Source organism: Cnephaeus nilssonii (genome assembly GCF_951640355.1).
Source record: "Cnephaeus nilssonii genome assembly, chromosome: 3".
Classification (NCBI taxonomy): domain Eukaryota; kingdom Metazoa; phylum Chordata; class Mammalia; order Chiroptera; family Vespertilionidae; genus Cnephaeus; species Cnephaeus nilssonii.
In genome coordinates this window covers 3,278,440-3,297,929 of record NC_137074.1, presented here as the reverse complement: position 1 = coordinate 3,297,929, position 19,490 = coordinate 3,278,440, and the positions used below count along the sequence as shown (strand labels likewise).

At 40.9% G+C, this 19,490-nt stretch overlaps 1 protein-coding gene across 1 annotated transcript in view; it reads right to left on the bottom strand.

Annotated features, from left to right (window-relative positions):
• Window positions 1-19,490, bottom strand: part of MORC3 (MORC family CW-type zinc finger 3) — a 47,843-nt gene that overhangs the window by 20,849 nt on the left and 7,504 nt on the right. Inside the window, exons 2-9 of the mRNA XM_079764902.1 lie at window positions 13,960-14,032; window positions 12,822-12,954; window positions 11,708-11,921; window positions 11,060-11,208; window positions 9,208-9,355; window positions 5,726-5,854; window positions 5,396-5,515; window positions 2,282-2,379 (exon numbers count right to left, since the gene is read on the bottom strand). Coding sequence (XP_079621028.1) covers window positions 2,282-2,379; window positions 5,396-5,515; window positions 5,726-5,854; window positions 9,208-9,355; window positions 11,060-11,208; window positions 11,708-11,921; window positions 12,822-12,954; window positions 13,960-14,032 — 1,064 coding nt within the window. The remainder of the gene's footprint in view (window positions 1-2,281; window positions 2,380-5,395; window positions 5,516-5,725; window positions 5,855-9,207; window positions 9,356-11,059; window positions 11,209-11,707; window positions 11,922-12,821; window positions 12,955-13,959; window positions 14,033-19,490) is intronic.

The window sequence follows — 19,490 nt, the reverse complement described above, 5'->3', positions numbered from 1 at the left end:
CACTCTTGGGGGGAAGCTATTGATTATTCACCATTAGAATGCCTGCTGTTTTGTAAATACTCTGTATTGTTATTTGTAAATAACTATTGTCACTATGCCCTTTCTATTAATGGTTTTGTAAATGTTCCCTTTTTTTCCTAAATCACAAATGGGTGTTGTTTTTATCAATTGATTTTTCTGTACCTATGAAAATAGCGATCAGAGTTTTCTAAATCAGTGTGATGAATAACATTGAATTTTGAATGTTAAAAACCACCCCTGCGATCTTGCAATACATCCCCTTGGTTTAAATGTATCATACTTTTTACATTTCAGTGGATGCTATTTGTTATTTTAAGATTTTTATATCCTGATCAGGAAAGATTGACATCAATTTATTTTCTTGTAACATATTCATGAGTTCATTACCAAAGTTATGCAAGTTTATAAAGGACTTTTCCTAAATCTTTGAATTTCATATGTAATAATTTTTCTAAAAATTGATTTAATTTCAAAGGAATGTGTCCATATCATCTAAAAATGATGACAAATTACGCTATCCCTTTCATAAAGTTTTGTGTCTGTAGACCTACAGTATTGTCCTCTATTTCATTTCCGATACTGACAATTGTGGTTTTCTCCTTTATTTCCTTAATCACTACGTCTTACCAGATACTTACAGACTATTAATCTTATCAAAGAAGAAACTTGGAGCTTTTTTATTATGTCACTTATCAATTTATTGTCCCTCAGCTCAAAGCCGGTCCTCCTTGCTCGGTTCTGTGACGCTGGAGCTCGGTCCTGTAACCGTGTGCCTTTGCCACCTGAGCCCGGGTAGCTGGGCTAGTGCGAGGGCCTGCCAGGGGCAGCAGCTCCCAGTGCTCTAGTGCGCGCATGGCCGGGCCCAGCAGCCTGAGGAGCCCCGGCATGCCCTGACCTCGCTCTGCCCCAGCCAGAAGACCAGTCCCAGCAGGCCCGGGTTCCAGCTGAGCCAGATCTTCACAACCAGCTCCAGCCCACCACAGCCCTGGCAAGAGCAGGCCCCAGTACAGGCCAGCACTGGGCAAGCAGGCAGCTTGTTGTTTCTCATGACCTCCACGGAGAGAGATCGGAACCTCTGGCTTCAGGGGGTGGGGTGCATTCTCCTAGTTCCTTGACTGTTTCTTTTTCAACCTAGAGGTAACAGCTCCTCTTTTTGTCTTTTACCCCTTTTAGTAATCACTTCCTACTCTTCTAGATGTGGGCAAAAAAAGGGGGCCACGTACTAAAAATCACACACCGAAAGCAACCACACAGGATGGTCTGAAAGTAAAACGTCCCAACTGCAAACTAGTCATGGCGGGTAGTCATGTCCTAAGGCCAGTAACTTCCTTGACAAAGGTCGATCTTTACCCTTAGCTGAGCCTGTCTGTTGTCCTTTTGTATCTGGGATAACATACCTTTGGAATGTCAAGTAACTTCCTGTTTGCTGGGCCCTTCAGGGCACAGGCCTGCCCCAGAGCAGAGGCCACAGAACCCTCCTTGTTTGTTCCTCATTAGTGCTCACTGTGGACCGTTAACTATCCTGCACCCACAAAGGTATGAAGCACATCTATTCCTTTTCCTTTTTTCCATCCCAGAGGTTCCCACCTCCCCCTCTGCTTTCTCCAGCTCCTCAGATTGCAATGTATAAAATAAGGTACAAAACTGCCCTTCTCTGGAGCATTTGCTCAATCCTCTGAGATTTTGCTTCCTGGTAATTGTCCACAGTTGGCTCAAATAAACTTACAAAATTCTCTTTAGGTTTGAACTTTTCTTACGTTGACACAGTTAACCATTCCTTGTATTAAATTATCCCTGTTCAGATAACAGGGTTAGCTGTCTCAGGACTGAACTCTGAGTGATAATATTTATTTTCTGTGTTATATGTGGTTCTTAATTCACTGATTTTGCAGTTATCTTTATTATTTCCTTCCTCCCGTTTTCTGGTGTGTGTTTTTTCTTTATTTGAGGAGAGGGCCAATCTCATTAGGACTGTTTGTGCGGCCCTACTTTACAACGAACATTAATGGCCATATTTTCTGGGACTCTCGGAAATATTTCATTAGTAAAGACAGGAGGATATATTTCTCTTTGTAGGAACAATTCCCAGGATGGAAGACGACGGTTAAATGTGTCTTCTGTGCAAGCCTTTCACCTACTCATTTTCTTAATGTCCCACAAAGTAAAAACATCCATAGGATAAAAAAAATTCTTAGAAAAAGTTATGAAAGCATTTCCAAAATAAAATATGAAAAGGCAAAAAGTTAAATAGGCAACACACCTGTACTCATTAGTATAGTCGAAATCTTGCTTATTATGAGTTGGCTTTAGGAAATTACACTCTATAATTCCCACTACTCCAACACCCATGTTGTTTGCCTGGAAAAGAAAATGAAATTGGCGTTTTAAGCATAAGGCATGATGCCAACATAATTACCCCTCCATAAAGATTTATAATTTGTATCAAACATTTTCCTATATTTTATCTCATGAAATTTAGCCTGAAAAACATCGTCTGGTAGGGTAATTCACTTTTCTGGGAGTTACTTCCTATGTATATTAGAGCCTTCCTCCAAAACCACATTCACTGTTGTCAAGTATTCCTTTAGACAAGTTTGATCACCCCAATTTGATACAAAGGAAAAAAGACCACCTCTGCTGGTGTGCAACTTCTTAGACAGTAGAAACCACAACTAAGTCATCCACAGCCCAAGCAAAGGCTCTGGCACTTAGCACTCCATGTTTATTTAAAGTTAGCATTTTAAAAATTAAAGTCATTTATCCCAAGTTACACATCCAGTTGTTAATGGCAATGAAGTGAAAATCTACATCAGTAAAAAATTATCAAATAATTTTTTAATTTTTACTCTGCTAGCTAAAATACTGAACTCAAAGCACAAGTCATATTCTGATTATCTATGTGTGTATATAACAAATATTTTTGTAATATTTTTATTGTAATTTACTTCTTCTTTTTTTAACATATTTTTATTGATTTCAGAGAGGAAGGGAGAGGGAGAGAGAAACATCAATGATGAGAGAGAATCACTGATCAGCTGCCTCCTGCATGAACCCCCTGGGGGTCAAGCCCGCAACCCGGGCATGTGCCCTGACAGGGAATCGAACCGTGACCTCCTAGTTCATAGGTCAATGTTCAACCACTGAGCGATGCCAGCTAGACATAATTGTGGTTTACTTCCAAGTTGACATACAAAGTGAAAGAAAATATAATTTACAAAATGAAAATTTTCTTTTTCTTTTTTTAACAAGTTATTGATTTTTACAGAGAGGAAGGGAGAGGGAGAGAGTTAGAAACATCGATGAAAGAGAAACATCCATCAGCTGCCTCCTGCACACCCCACACTGGGGATGTGCCCACAACCAAGGTACATGCCCTTGACCGGAATCGAACCCGGGACCCTTCAGTCCGAAGGCCGACACTCTATCCACTGAGCCAAACCAGACAGGGCACAAAATGAAAATTTTCATAAATATAATACCAGTGGTGCAAAAGTAGGGTTATAGTTGTGAGTACAAGAAACAAGAGTTTATTCTTTTTTAAAAAATATATTTCTTTATTGATTTCAGAGAGGAAGGGAGAGGGAGAGATAGAAACATCAATGATGAGAGAGAATCATTGATCAGCTGCCTCCTGCACGTCCCCTACTGGGGATCGAGCCCACAACCCGGGCATGTGCCCTTGGCCAGAATCGAACCCGGGACCCTTCAGTCCACAGGCCAATGCTCTATCCACTGAGCCAAACAGGCTAGGGCCAGAGTTTCTTCTTATATTATTTATGAATTACGACTTACTGTACTGTTTTCCAGATGAACAACTGTACACCTACTATGGCCCCGCCCTGTAGATGAAGCCATATAAATGTAAGCATAACCCTACTCCATGAACCATCAGTGGTCCTACTCACACACTTATAAACCACAGTACCCTTCGATCTGTAGTTCATTTCACCTTCTTTCCAGCCTCCTCTTCCTCTCGCTTCCATTACTCTATTTCCCACTTATCGTCTAATGCAGGCACAGTAAATTACTGCCCTAGTGGTGGCATTGTCTCAGAACCTTATTTCCCTTCCTTTGGAGAGAATTTTCCCCGCCTGGAAGGCCCCTGCCAGACTTCCAACACAGGAGTCACTGAGACTCATGTCAACTACCAGTTTCTCCAAGAAGCCTTCTCTGATTGTTCCGTGTCTGATCATCTCTCTATGCTGAGATCCAGCACAGGAAATCATACCACTATCTGACACACCTACTTAATCATGTCTACTAAATCCACAGAATGCAAATACTAGTTCCAATCCATCATCTGGTAGAAAAACAAAAACAAAAAACATTAAAAGTTGGTTGTAAAGACTATTTTGTGCAGGGTCAAGCATAACCAGAAATTACACATATGCAAATTTAACTGGGTGGGAAAACGGCTATGTCTGTTACTTAAGTCAAATTCGTAAGTGGTAAACGATAAAAAGAATTTACATTCTGTGGCAGATACAATTATTTCTTTTGAATCCCAAAGCACTTGGTAACTAAGGCCTATTACCAAAAATGCATTTCCAATTACCAGTAAAATTCAGAAACTTGTGGATATAAAGAGCCCGACATTCATTTACTTTTGCAAAAATGCTCTATTCTGAGCTTGTGCCGTGAAAATATGTAATCAAGACACAACCCGTTGACTAACATTCAAGTTAAACCCATACTATCATACTATGTAGAACTCACATAATTTTACAAAGAATTCAGAATGAAATAAGATAAATTGAAAATGAAAGTCATAGAATTAGAAAACAAAATATGCCTAGACATAAGACCTTTAAGAAGATGATTTTCAGAATTGATCACTGAATTAACACACAAACACCAAAAATAACAAAACACTTTTCTGTGAAAACATGTAAAGGACAAACAGAATGACATGGGACAATGTCCATCACCCGAAACTGAACTCTACAATGGATATGGCTTAGGAGGAAGGCTCTATTTTATTTAGGAACTAACTCCAAAAAAGTAAATCACCTACCAGATACTGTTTTTTCAGGCTATTGAGTCATCACTAGTGAAAAGCAACCAATTTCATTCCAGCAGGAAATGAGCAGGGATCCAGATCCAAATGCATCAAAAGGTCTGCATGGTGAGGCCTAGGGCATGTTACTGAGCCCGGTTCCTCATCTGTAAAACAGACACACAGTATTCTGTCCCCTCATAACATGACTCAGGATCAAATCAGAAACTAATATCACAGGATTCTAAGTTCAAAAGCCACACCAACACTATTAAAACACTGACATGTAGAAGCCATTAGGCAAAAAGCATATAATTTCACATCTGACCCAATAACAAGTTATTCTAACGTATGAAAGATAAGACATTTCCTGCTTACCTTTAACTGATATCCAACTTTTTCATAAGCTTTGATGAGTCTGTTTTTATGATACATCATTATCCCATAATGTTCTTTATTTTTGCAGTTGAATCCGAAAGTAATTTTCACTGTTCTCGTCTTAAAAATTAAGGAAAATTCTGAACACATCACCTCCCTCCCTTCAAGTCATCCTTTCTATTTCATTAATTACTGAGTGCGAAAGTACAGAAGAAAGGGCAACGTTAGAGAGGGTCAGAAGCAGTATGAGGAGAAGAGGAGGAAAGGTGGTAGGGGAGTACACACTAATACAGCTCTGGAAGACACCAGAAAGAGGAAAACAAAGGATACTAAAAACTTTGGTCGGTAAACATCATGTTCAATGTAAGCAAGACTCTTCGAAACTAGTTGTGTCTTCACTTTCTGTCCACGTAAGATGATCTGCATTCTTGGCTTTAGATATAATATACTGCAGTAAGCCTGGAAAGACACGAAGAAACACTATCTGTTTTTTTGAAATAATTGTCTATAGATTTGTTCAACACTACTTAAACATGCATTTAAAAAGAAGCTGCCAACTTACTTAATAAAGGACCATTAACTCTTCAGTAAAGTAATATGCACTATATTTACTTTTCACTAAAAATCAATTCAGCATATTATAGCCAGTAAAAATGATTTGCAGAAAACAATCTATTGACCTATGTTGATATGTTAAGTGAAAAAGTTACAAAACAGCATGTATGGTATCTCATTTCAATTTTTAAAAATGTATACATGTACATTTTCTGACTCTTCTGTCAAGTACATATCTATCTATATAATAGATGAATATGCAAATTAGCCAGGACGCCATAACATCATGACCGATCAGCAGAGACCTGAGGCTGCAGGGTGCCTGGCCGGGCCGCATCCCCCACCCCGCGGAGCTTGATGAGGACCTCAGGCCACGCCCCTCACCCAGTGGGGCTTGATGGGGGACCTCAGGCCACGCCCCCTGCCCCTGCACCAGGTTGGGAGACCTGAGGCTGCACCCCCTGCTCAGAGGACCTCACAGGGGTGGGGCCAGCCAAGTCTGGGTCTCACCCAATGGGGGTGGGGCTGGCCGGGTCTGGGTCTTACCCAATGGGGGTGGGGCCAGCCAGGTCTGGGTCTCCTGCATTTTCGAAGTTTGTGCAGGTGGTGGGCGGGGACTTGACTCTGGGTCCCGCAGCGTGCCCCAGACTCTTAACAGGAGGGAGATTTTCATATACGTTTTACTAATTTTCTTTCATCTCTGACACTTCTATTATAGAGAAAGGGCAAATAGCAATATTAAAATACTTCCTCTAATTAATTCCTTTTCAATGTGCACGCATTTCATGCACTGAGCCGCTAGTATAGCTATAATTTTAAAAACAAGTTTCATTTAGACAAAAATAAACATAATAAAAGGGACAGTTCGAATTTGGAAAAGGAAAAAATCCTTATATATATTAAGAGCCTAATATGCAAATAGACCTAACAGCAGAAGGACCAGTCGCTATGACACACACTGACCACCAGGGGCAGACGCTCAACGCAGGAGCTGCCCTCAGTCCACAGGCCAGCCAAGGTGGGTGCCAGCAGGTTTACCCCCCCATCCCGATCACCCCGCAGATCGGCCCTGATCAACGGCCAGGCCTAGGGACCCTACTGTGCACGAATATCATGCATCAGGCCTCTAGTTGTAAATAACAAATCAACACACAGAATAGACAAGCACAATACTTTTTTCACAAGTGAACTATAGCCCCAGCTGGTTTGGCTCAGTGGATAGAACGTCAGCTTGCAGACTGAAGGGTCCTGGGTTTGATTCTGGTCCAGGGCACATGCCTGGGTTGTGGACTCGATCCCCAGTAGGAGGTATGCAGGAGGCAGCCAATCAATGATTCTCTCTCATCATTGGTGTTTCTATCTCTCCCTGAAATCAATAAAAGTATATTTAAAAATAAAAAATAAAGTAGGGTCCCAGCTGGTTTGGCTCAGTGGATAAAGCATCGGCCTGCAGACTGAAGGGTCTTGGGTTCGATTCCAGTCAAGGGCACATGCCCGGGTTGCCGGCTCGATCCCCAGTAGGGGGAGTGCAGGAGGCAGCCGATACACGATTCTCTCTCATCATTGATGCTTCTCTCTCTCTCCCTCACCCTTCCTCTCTGAGATCAATAAAGATACATATTTTTTTTTAATAAAATAAAGCGGGCTGTAATAATCAGTAGTCATGTAAATGTGTTCTAAATTCTTAATGCATGAAAGTTTATTTTAGAACCTTGACAAGTTTTGCAACCTAAAACATGTTTAAAATACGCTCTTCTGTGCTTACCTCCAACATATCAGAACTCTCCAAAGGAAATGAAGTAAGGACAGACAAAGGTTCAATGTAAAACTAAAATCTGAACGTTTTCTTACTCTTTAAAATTTGATTTTTAGAGAGGGAGGGAAAGAGAGAGCAAGAGAGAGAGAGACTTCAATGTGAGAGAGATACACCAGTTGCCTCTCATACTCTCCCCGACTAGGGATCAACCTACACCTAGGTATGTGTCCTGACCAGGAGTGGGATGGTGAACAGTGCACGGGATGCCGCTCCAACTGAGCCACACCGGCCAGGGCTTATTTTTATTCCCTGTCTCCTGATTTCAAAATTAGTGGTTTTGTCATGCATTAATGATATTTTAAAACATTGTACTCATGATACACTAAAACCACACCATCTGCTCTGGCTGCCTCTAGACCCTTCATATTTTAGCAAGATTTTCTTAACAATTAGGAGATACTTCAAGAACACATTGTGGTATATAAAATAATAGTAATATCTGCCCTTTTAAATGTTAACAAAAAGTTATATGGTAAACTTGTAAATATCCAATGGATCCTTCAGCTTGGAGTTACAGAATAATTGCAGCACAAAAATAAAGGGAACAGTTAGTATGATATATCTTATTGCAGTGACTAAGAAACTTTAATTTATTGTATCAATATACTAGAGGACCAGTGCACGAAATTTGTGCATGGGTAGGGTCCCTAGGACTGGCCGACAATCAGGGCCAATCTGCAGGGCGACCGACAAGGTGATTGGGGGGTTCCGCTGGCACCCACCTTGGCCGGCCTGGCACTGCCCACTCACCGGCCCGCCCCCTGCCGCCATCACCAGTCACCTCTCTCTTCGGGGTGACTGGTAGTGTGATCAGGGGGCCCTCGCTGGCAACCACCTTGGCCGGGTTGGGGCCTATGGGCTGGGGCAGCTCGGCGTTGAACGTCTGCCCCCTGGTGGTCAGTGCGTCATAGCAGGCGTTTGTTCCGCTGGTGGGTCGATTTGCATATTGGGCTTTTATTATATAGGATTGTTATAGTGAGATATTAATTTCCTCAATCTCAAAAACATAAACATTTCTCAGGTCATTTTTCAGAGGTATTTATCACAAAATTATTATTAATGTATATTATCTCTAGTCTATACATAATTTATTGCTTTAGGATGTCATTGTGTGTATATTCTTGAGTATTTTAAATTAAAAAAAAAAAGAAACTCTGACTTTGATATTTTTGATTGAGTAATCAATATGGCCATAATAGGTTATACTTATTCCATTATTTCCAGTTTAAATAATTTGATCACATAGTGAGAGAATGTGGTTAGAACTGATGACTTCACAATTAAAAACTGTTTCTAAGCAAATAAAACCACCAGTGTGCTCATGCTGACGCACGTCTGAGATACTGCCTTCAGAGATCAATGGTAGCATTTATAACAAGTGGGCAACATATCTTCCATCATGTGATGCTTTTCTCACTTCCACGGGAGCCTGGATACATACCCTCAGGGAATAGTCACTTTCCGGGGCAATTTGGTCCATCCTCTCTTGCTTCTTGTACCCTTTCTTCCCTGTTGTCTCATCTAAATCTTCTGGAATTCTGATGTCATATTTGTCCTTCTCAAAATCAAACTCTGTTGCACTTCTGTAGCTGTAAAATTAATTTTTTGAAGGAACAAAATTTTAACTTCATAACAAGATAAGCAAAGAAATACTACTAATTAACAAAACATCTATATACAGGGTAGGCACTATAGTGGGGGGGGGGGCAAGAAATAAAATGAAAGAAAAGGAATCTAAGAAAATGAAAAAATAAATAAATAAAACCTTTATTTGCACACATTGCTAGTGGGAAGGTCAAATGGTAGAACTACTTTGAAAAACATTCTGGCAGTTTCCTAAAAAAAAAACCTAAACGAGCAACTCCCCTATGACCCATCAATTACACACTGCTGGTCATTCACTGTAGAAAATGCAGACTAGCCCTAGCTAGTTTGGCTCAGTGGATAGAGCATCGGCCTGTGGACTAAAGAGTCCCAGGTTTGATTCCGGTCAAGGGCATGTACCTTGGTTGCGGGCACATCCCCATTCGGGGTTGTACAGGAAGCAGCTGATCGATGTTCTTAACTCTCTACCCTTCTCCCTTCCTCTCTGTAAAAAATTAATGAAATATATATTTTTTTAAAGAAAATGCAGACTATATTCCCACAAAAACCTGTCATGCATTAGAGTTGTCTAGAGTTTCTCTGTAATGGCCAACAACTGTAAACAACCCGGATGGCCTTCAACAGGTGCCTGGTTAGACACCCTGTGCTCCAGCCACACAGGCTACTACCCAGCAAGAAAAAGGAAGCAATCTACTGCCACACACAAGAACCTGCATGAATCTCCAGAGATTTATGCTGAATGAAAGAAGCCAATGGTTTCACACTGTGATTCCTTTCATGCACCATTCTTGAAATGACAACGTTATAGAAATGGAGAATTAGAGGTTGCCGAGGATGAAGGAGAGAACGGCCTTGGACATAAAAGGGCATCCTGAGGAACCCCGTAGTAATAAAAATATCCTGCACAATGCCTGTAAGTGTCCACAGTTTTGCGAGACGTTCCCACTGGGGGAAACTAGGTACGTGTGCATGAGATCTGTCATTATTCTTACAATTGAGCATGAATTGCAATCATCTTAAAATAAAAAAAGTTTAAACTGAAAAGAAAGAAAAACAGGGGGAGGTACAGGGAAGCAAAAGTAAGAAGAAAGAAAAGAAAAAGGGAATACAGGAGGTCAGAAAAGCACAAGATTTAACGTAATTTTAGTTTACCATTATTTGTGCTTTATTCCTATGGTTCAATATGTATTAGATATTTCTATATTACACATTCATCCTAACTTTTAAAACTTTTATTTGCAAAGGATCTTATTCTCATTATAAGGACAAAGAACTATAATTTCAACAACAGACGTCTCATCAGTATTTTTTCTCACCAGATGCTAACTCATGCTTACCTTTAAGTAATGGACTAAATGGACAAAGATTTCTCTTTTAATAGGTGGGTTTCTATTGTCTCATTTATTTGTTTTGAGGAGAGGGGTGGAGTAACAGTAAGAATAGAGTGCTATGGAGACTAAACCTCAAGGCTAGGAAATTTATTTTTAATATGAAACTATTCCAAATTGAAGCCAAAGTGGCCTCAATAAAACATCCTTGGAAAAGAAATCATGAACTATACCAAAAAACAAGCCCCTTTCACTGCATTTCTACTCTGTCTGACAATCCAGGGATGAAGGTAATACAATCACTCCTGCACGTGCACTTGACCGCCCCAATGTTAACAACTCGCAGTGGTCTACACTTACCTTCTAAGGTTCCAAATGATGATCCTCGTCCCCTTCTTCCCTATAATAGCATCCAGTTCTGCTAGTAAACTCTGCTCCGTCGGAAACAGAGAATACTTCATAATTGCAGCCAGGCTTGCCTCTGATTCCGCTAAATTAATCATCTGGCGTATATCCTAAGTTAAAGACTTAGACCAATAACATATTTTCCACAAGTGCAATATGAAAACCAACTCAAACTTAAAATGGCAGTCTTATTTCAAATGAATACCCAGGATGAAGTACGAGCAAGGTTATTACACCTAATGTAATGGTTCTAATATTTGAAATGTGGTTATACAGAGGATATTTTCCTAAAGGTATCTTATTTGTCATGGTAATTAGTGAAATTTTCAAGCCAGACCACAATTCTCATTAGAGCATAGTGAGACTGAAATAAAGAGGAAGGCTACAGAAGCTCAACATGAAATGCAACCGCCTAACAGTTAAGGACTTCCATGGCAAAATTCCCACAGAGAACAGAGGGACAACACTTAGCCACAGATATAAGGCAGAGGCAGGGATAGGAGCTAGAAGGGAAGAATCTGGAGGAAGGCAAAAGGATAGAATGGTTCACACTATTTCGTCAGAGTTTCTACATTGTTTCCATTTCAAAATCAAAAGGATATGGTGTTGGTTGAAGGCCACTATTGGGACAACAACATGTTCTGCCTGGATGGCTTCCAAGTAGGTCTGAGACAAGAGGCCCACGCTCATGGTGTCTCCATTTTTGGTAAAAACAATTGCATCTTTACCCAAACGCATAGAACCTGACTTGAAACCATTCCCATACAATCCAACTGGGACATGACCATTCACGGTGACTTTGTCACTGAAGCCAAAGCTGAAGAGAAAAGACAGATTTTAAAAATAAATATGCATAACCCTCATGTTTTTAATTCAAAAACTATAACAGGTGAAGAGCCCAGTTTTTGTATGCTGGTGTCATCCTTTCTAGATTACAATCTTGGGCAAGTACATGCTAAGCTGCCTTGGTATGTTTTCCCACCTCTGAAATGAAGGAAACAAAGTCTACATCACAGGGGTGTTTAAGGATCACACACACCAAAACAGGAGCGTGTGGCCTGGCACATCCTGGCTAAATGGCCGAGTTATCATTTGGGTCCCTGGGCCCTTGAAATTGCACCCCCTGAAATCTCTCCTGTCAGTGTGGATGACTCTCTTGTTCTCAGCAAGCCTTCGGTAGTATGTTTACCGATGGGGTGGCCTTGACTTTTGGGCAGCATAAGGAGTATTTGAGGACCAGTAAAAGACCTCCACCACCAAATTCTCCCTCTGCCCTGTACCTGTGGCTAAGCATTTTTGTTTCCACTTCAGGCACATTTGGCTTCAAACTGTGACCCCAGAGCCCAAGGCCTTATGACTCTTTGATGCTGCTTCCTCATCCTCTGAAGAATCCCTTTGAAATTACCGTCCCCGCACAAAGTGGTAAGTTTCACTGGAAATACTGGTTAAAACTAATTTACACTAAAGTATAAACTAACTGATACCGATGTGCTATAGCTCTATAAAAGGTGGAATTCTAGATTAGCTCGGACAGGGGGGAATGATGAGAAGAATGGTAGGGATTGCCTACTAACCTAACAGTAGAAATGAAGGAAAACAGAGAATAGAGCACACTGCGAGTTTTTAATAAACAAAAACTATGGGCAAGAATCTAACACATGAAACCCTTGAACTAGGTAAAAGCAATGATTTTAAGAAATGTGACACTTTCACATACCTTAGCATTTTATGTAATTTATCTGAAGTCATACCATTCCCATTATCAGTGAATGTCAAGCATATGTGCTTATCTATCACTGTTTTGTCAATCCATATCTGTTTAGCATTCACATCAGGATCATATGCATTATCTGAGAAACAAAATTTGGGAAATTTTGTGTTTGCATTTTTTAAAAAACGCAACTAGTTCAGGACAATCTTTTAACAAGCAACAGAATACCATACTTTAAGGACATTTAAAAAGTTGAAATGTTAACAACTTCTAAGATTTAAAAACATAAAACTACAGCATTGTACCGTGCTATATATCGCTCATTGACTATGACAGAATTAACTCTTTCCGAAGCCCTCCATACAGAGAGCAAGTCCCGGTCTCACAACCCTGGGCAAGTGCAAAAGCAGGCATCGCTGTCCACAGAGATAAGCAAGATAAGCAGGTCTTCCGCCCACAGACCAGCCTGGCTACTATCACAGGGAAGCTAAGAGCTGGTGTCAGCTAGCACTCAGCTGATGGAGAAGAGACACATTTTCTGCTAAGCTGCAACACAGATGAAGGTTTACCTTCTACAGAGTTCTTCAAATTGTGTCTCTTTTCAATAAAGAGAAAACCACAGGCCCCAAATGGTGTTCCTTGTGCTAAAAGACCATACCAGACCTAGCTAGTTTTGCTCAATAGTTAGAGCATCGGCCTAAGACTTCAGGTTAAATTCCAGACAAGGGCACATATCTCTGTTGCAGGCTTGATCCTCCTCTCTCACAATGAAGTTTCTCTCTGTCTCTCCCCATCCCTTCCACTGTCTCTAAAAATCATTGGGAAAAATATCCTTCCCAACTATTAAAAACATATTACTAATTTCTTATAGATTTAGTTCTTTTATAAACAGAATAAAAATATTTTCAACATAAATACTTTATGAACTCAGTGAATTAAAATACTTTGACAGTAGTATAGTAAAGTTGAACAGTGATTAATTTGACTAATCTGACATCCATTTGAATAACTGTCACCCATAATGTTATCATTCAAGATACGTTTTTTTAATAAAGCACATTTATATAACATTTTTCAATTAAAAGTTTTTTTAGAACTTCAATTGCAAGCAATAGGTTACATATGAAATGTCAATTTTACATACCTATTAATTCAGCAACTGCACTGAATGGCCAAGTGTGACTAGTAGAGTTGGTATGTAAAAACTTCGGGCAAAGCTGGAAAAAACCCATGATTCATGTAAATTAATTCAGGTCTCACTTTTAGGAACAGAAACTGAGAGAAAAATTCTGAGGTGCTAAATAAAATACAGTGAGCAAGAGAGTGAAAGTAACCAGCCAAGACCTGTGACCAACTCACAAGGACGGCTCACATTCACATTCCCGACTGCGCTGGAGCTGCGCACCAACTCCTGCAGCACCTACTGACGCACAACTTTCAGGCCGGTTCCCCACAGCCCATCTCAGTGCTCGGCATCTCTTCCTGACCGGCTGTGCACACCCAGGACGGCGCGCTTCACCTTCCCACCCCACCCTCTGTCTGTAGCCAGTGTACACTCTTTCAAAGCAACCTGCATCTGTCTCTCCCAAAGCATAGTGCCCATCACCTCCAGGACTGGGCACATGTCTGCCTCCTCCACCTGGCCTGCTGCCGGTGGTTGAGACTTCCTGCCCCAGGACCTGGTCCTTTTCTGGCTGCCATTTGGCTCAATAAACCCTTTCTTTCAGAACAGCTTTCAGCCATGAGGATTTGTTGTTTGTTTAACAAAATCAATGTAATGTTCTGTCCTTTCATTAAACATTGAGACCCAGTAAAAGTAACTTTGCTGCTTCTTTCAGGATATACCTGGGAAATAGTACCGAGAAGATAAGATTCCTGGAAGATAGGACTGTTAATCATCAAGTTTACTCATCAAAACTTTCTTCAAAACCCTTGCCTCCTAATATCCACCAATCCAAAGCCATAACATCAAAAATTGCCCAACCCCAAAGTTACCAACCTTGCAAGACTTTCCTCAAAATTACCCAGCCAAGGTTTCCTAATCTCTGTGACACAACTAAGGCTGTGTCAAGGGGGTGTTTTCTACTTAGGGCCCTTAGGCTTAATAAACTTGGCTTTGCTTTTTTATCAACAGGCTTTTCTGGTGGTCTCTTGAAAAGTCATCATAGTTGTCCTTACGGCAGTAGTGTACATCTATAAACCCTTTAAACAATGTTCAAATACAACAAACCTTCTTCACTTCCAAGGATTTTATGTTTGATTTAACTCACATTAATAAAGTATGAGACAATATGCCAATCAACCTCCCGAATGGGGGTCTCTACATTGTTGAGTAATGTAAGTATCAAATGTATAAACATGCACAAATGGCTTTAAAAGGCTGAGGCTTAAACACTTCAACATGCAGAGACTTTTCATGCAACGAGGACTTCATGCATTCATGTGAACAGATTCTATCACATTTAAGGGGAAAGAGAGGCACTTCAAGTGTTTCCTATGAAGAGCCCTAGAATGTGATTGGATTACAAATTAAATCGGCCACAAGGTGTCAGAGGTCTGCCTTTCTCTGTCCACACTAGGTGTGGATAATCCCCAAGAACTCGGTCAGCAGTAGGTTGAAGTACACTGTGAGAAATGGTGGCCCGGCTGGAGGCTGTGTCCTTTGGATTTGCTGCAGCATGCATCCATGCAAAAGCAATCGGACTTTCCAAAGCACACATCACAGAGAGCCAGCCCTTCATGAAAACCAATGTCCAGACTTCCATCTTGCACAAGAAGCCTCTTCTCCCACTAACCTACCTGAGAATGCGCCAGCACTCAGAGTCCCCGCTCCTTGCTCAATTGTCATTCTACAATTTATATTTTTAAATGGCATATTGCTCCACCTTTCTAAATCTTACTATGGGACATGGCATTAGGGCATAAAACCTTTAGCTTCCAAAGAAGAGTATGATTAATCAACCACCATGAACCCTTAGGGTTGGCCTCTATTTCATGCCTTTCTGTCAGGTGTGAAATCGGGAGTTAGCAAGGTGATATTTGGGCCCATGTTGCAATACTTTGATTGTAGATGTAAGGCAGTGTGGTGGTAGGAATGTCAAATTTCATTTAATGACTTCATCGTATGCACAGGCTCCAAACTGACACAATACAAATTGTTATTGAGTGAGAGTCCCAGGAGAGCAAAGCAAAGAAGGCATCAGTGAGAAACAGTGAATGCTAACCAGTGGCTTTTTGGGTATTGAATCATAGCAATTTTCAACTATTGTTTATACTAACTGGAAAGAAAACCACTTGTACAGCCAAAGCAGCAATGTAACACACACACACACACACACACACTCACTCACTCACACAAGCAGACCATGATGTGGAATGTATTAAGTGTATGATCCTGGGCAGTAAATTAACCTCTGTGCTTCAAGTTGTAAAAATGAGGTTAACAGTATCCACTTACAAGATTGTTAAGAAGAATTAAATAACTTAGTATTTGTAAATGCTTAGGATATCTGGAACATAAGCATTATAAGTGTTTAAAAAATGTATTCCTTTAGCCCTGATTGGTTTGGCTCAGTGGATAGAGTGCTGGCCCTTGGACTGAAGGGTCCCAGGTTCGATTTCTGGTCAGGGCACATGCCCAAGTAGTGGGCTCGATCCCCAGTAGGAAATGTGCAGGAGGAAACCAATCCATGATTCTCTCTCATCATGGATGTTTCTCTCTCTCTCCCTCTCCCTTCCTCTCTGGAATTAATTTTTTTAAAAAAATGTATCCCTTGAAAGGCATAGCTAATTCATAAAAATAAGGAAAATCCTCAAGGACCTCAAGTAAAGAAGATAAGATTAAAAACAAAACTAAGATTTGAAAATGGGGATGCACTGGAGGTTAGATTGGGGTGCTTACAGGGAACACAGGCTTTCAGTTTCCATGGCGACCCTGTGATTGATCTGGCAGAAAAGAAGCACACACTGAGCCTCGCACCCCCTCAATAAAAAGAGACAGGAAGGAGGGAGTCTGCCTAATGCAAAGTTTGTCTGTTTGGTCTGGACTCCAGGTATTGAAGAAAAAAAAGCATAACATGAAGATCTGCAGAAGAGGCAGGCCTTCGCCTGCGTGCCTGGGTTGTGGAGCAGCCCAGCTTATATAACCTGCAGAATTACTCTGCAGACATTGCCCCAACCAGACAGCACAGGATCCCCCAGGCCGTTATTTGGGGGATATTTGGCACATCTAACACTTCAATCCACCAGGAGAAAATGTGACACTCACCCCTCTAAATACTAGGTAAAAGACATCACCCTACAAAATAGATAGTCCTTTAAATCACTAGACATTTAAAAAGTAATTTCCAAAAAAGGCGTGCACACACGCACACATAAATGAGATGTGATGAAGACCACACAGATGTTTAAAAAAAAAAATCAAGTCACAAACTTTTTTTTTAATATATTTTATTGATTTTTTTACAGAGAGGAGGGGAGAAGGAGAGTTAGAAATATCAATGAGAGAGAAACATCAATCAGCTGCCGCCTGCACACCCCCCACTGGAGATGTTCCCGCAACCAAGGTACATGCCCTTGACTGGAATCGAACCTGGGACCCTTGAGTCCGCAGGCCGACGCTCTATCCACTGAGCCAAACCGGTCAGGGCCAAGTCACAAACTTTAAATAAATTTTTTATATTTGTATTGATTTTTAGGGAGAGGAATAGAGAGATAGCAACATCGATGAGAAAGGAACATCACTGCCTCCTGTGAGCCTCCTACTGGAGGATCAAGCCAGCAACCCGGGCATTCGCCCTGACTAGAAATCGAATGTGGTACATGGGGCAATACTCAACCACTGAGCAACATCAGCTGGGCTAAATAACTTAAATAGAAAACTTTTAAACATGGAAACCTGAATACACAGAGAGTGTTTACCTCTTCTCTGTCCTGAATCTGCTCTCTGATGGAGAAAAAAGACATAAACCCAGAAGAACAAAATGAATTAATAGTAGACAAAAGTCAGTAGTTTGGAAATTGGAAATCTTAACTGACTTAATAACCTGGAAAGAGAAAAATCTGAAGCAGGAGATAAGAAACCCAAAAAGAAGGAGGCCAGAACCTTGAAAGAACCCTAAGAAGCTTAGGAATTAGACGTTGGTGCCTTCAGACCAAAGGTAGTAGAGGCCATATGACAACAAGATAGGTTGAAAGTCTTTACAAGAATCAGTTAAGATTCCCTGAGATCCTTCTTTCACCCTGAGCAACCCAACCCTGCAACTACCCTCAGCAACCCTGTCAAAGACTGGAGTGTGTCCTCTGGAGAAGTCAGTGATGGCAGGCTCAGGCACAACTCAAAACGATGTTAAGAGCAGGTCAGCAAACAGCCCCAAAATAAACCTTCTCATATATATGGTCAAATGATTTTCCTAAAAATGTAATGACCATTTCACTGGGGGTGGGGAGGGGGGGACCTTTTCAACAAATATAGCTGGGAAGCTGAATATCCACATGCAAAAGAATGAAGTTATTTGTACCCTTCCTTACACCATATACAAAAGTTAACTCAAAAGACCTAAACATCAGAGCTTAAACTATAAAACTTAGAAGGAACAGGGAAAAATTTTCATGACAATGAATTTGGCAATGATTTCTCGGATATAACACCAAAGCACAGGAGACAAGTGGAAAAAATAAGTTAGATTGTACTTCTGTATGAAACAGGAATTTTAGGGGAATATAGGCAGGCTTAGGGAATTTTTAGAATTGGAGTCCATGGAAAAATCATAGGACTACAGATTGGGAGAAGTACATCTCCATAACACCAGGAAGCCAGGGGCAGTTACATTCCATAAGACAAGGAAGCAGCAACAGGTACATCCCCATAACACAAGGAAGCCAGGAGCAGTTACATTCCATAAGTAAAGGAAGCAGCAACAGGTACATCCCCATAACACAAGGAAGCCAGGTGCAGGGAGCAGCCACAGTTGCATTTACATAAGACAAGGAGCTGGAAGTAGCCAAAGAGGTCTATATTTACAAAATAAAGAAGGAAGAAAGCCAGAAAGGAAAGAAGAATGAGGGAGGAGGGCATCACATGTCCCATGTGGTTGACCTTTGAGTTCAGGAGTTGCTATAGTGACCAAGTCAAAAAGGGGGATAGTGGCCAATCAGAGGGGATATCAGGACACAGGAACTACAGCCTTCATAAACCATGGAAACAGGAAGTTGGTGGGACCCTTTCCCCCTCCCCACGGGGGAGTCCATTCTGTGGGACTCTTTCCCTCTCCCCACGTGGGAGTCCGTACTTGTTCTTCAATCAATCTCCACCTTTGTCATACTACTCTCTGTCCGTGGATTCATTCTTAGACTCTGGCGGATAAAGAATCCAGGTTCCAGTCCAAAAATTCTGCTTCATGTATATCAAAGGACAAAATCAATAGTGAAAAAGCAACCTAAAGAATGGATAAAGCATCTGGCCTTTTTGCTGACTTGCTCAAGTATCTAATAAGTGATTAAAATCCAGAAAATATAAAGAACTACTTCTCAACAACAAAACAAACTAATTTAAAAAACAAAGAAAGGCCTTGGATGGCTATTTCTCCAAAGATGGGGTACAAATGACCACTAAGCACATGTGAAAAGATGCTCACGGCACACTAATCATTAGGGAAATGCAAACTAAAAACACAA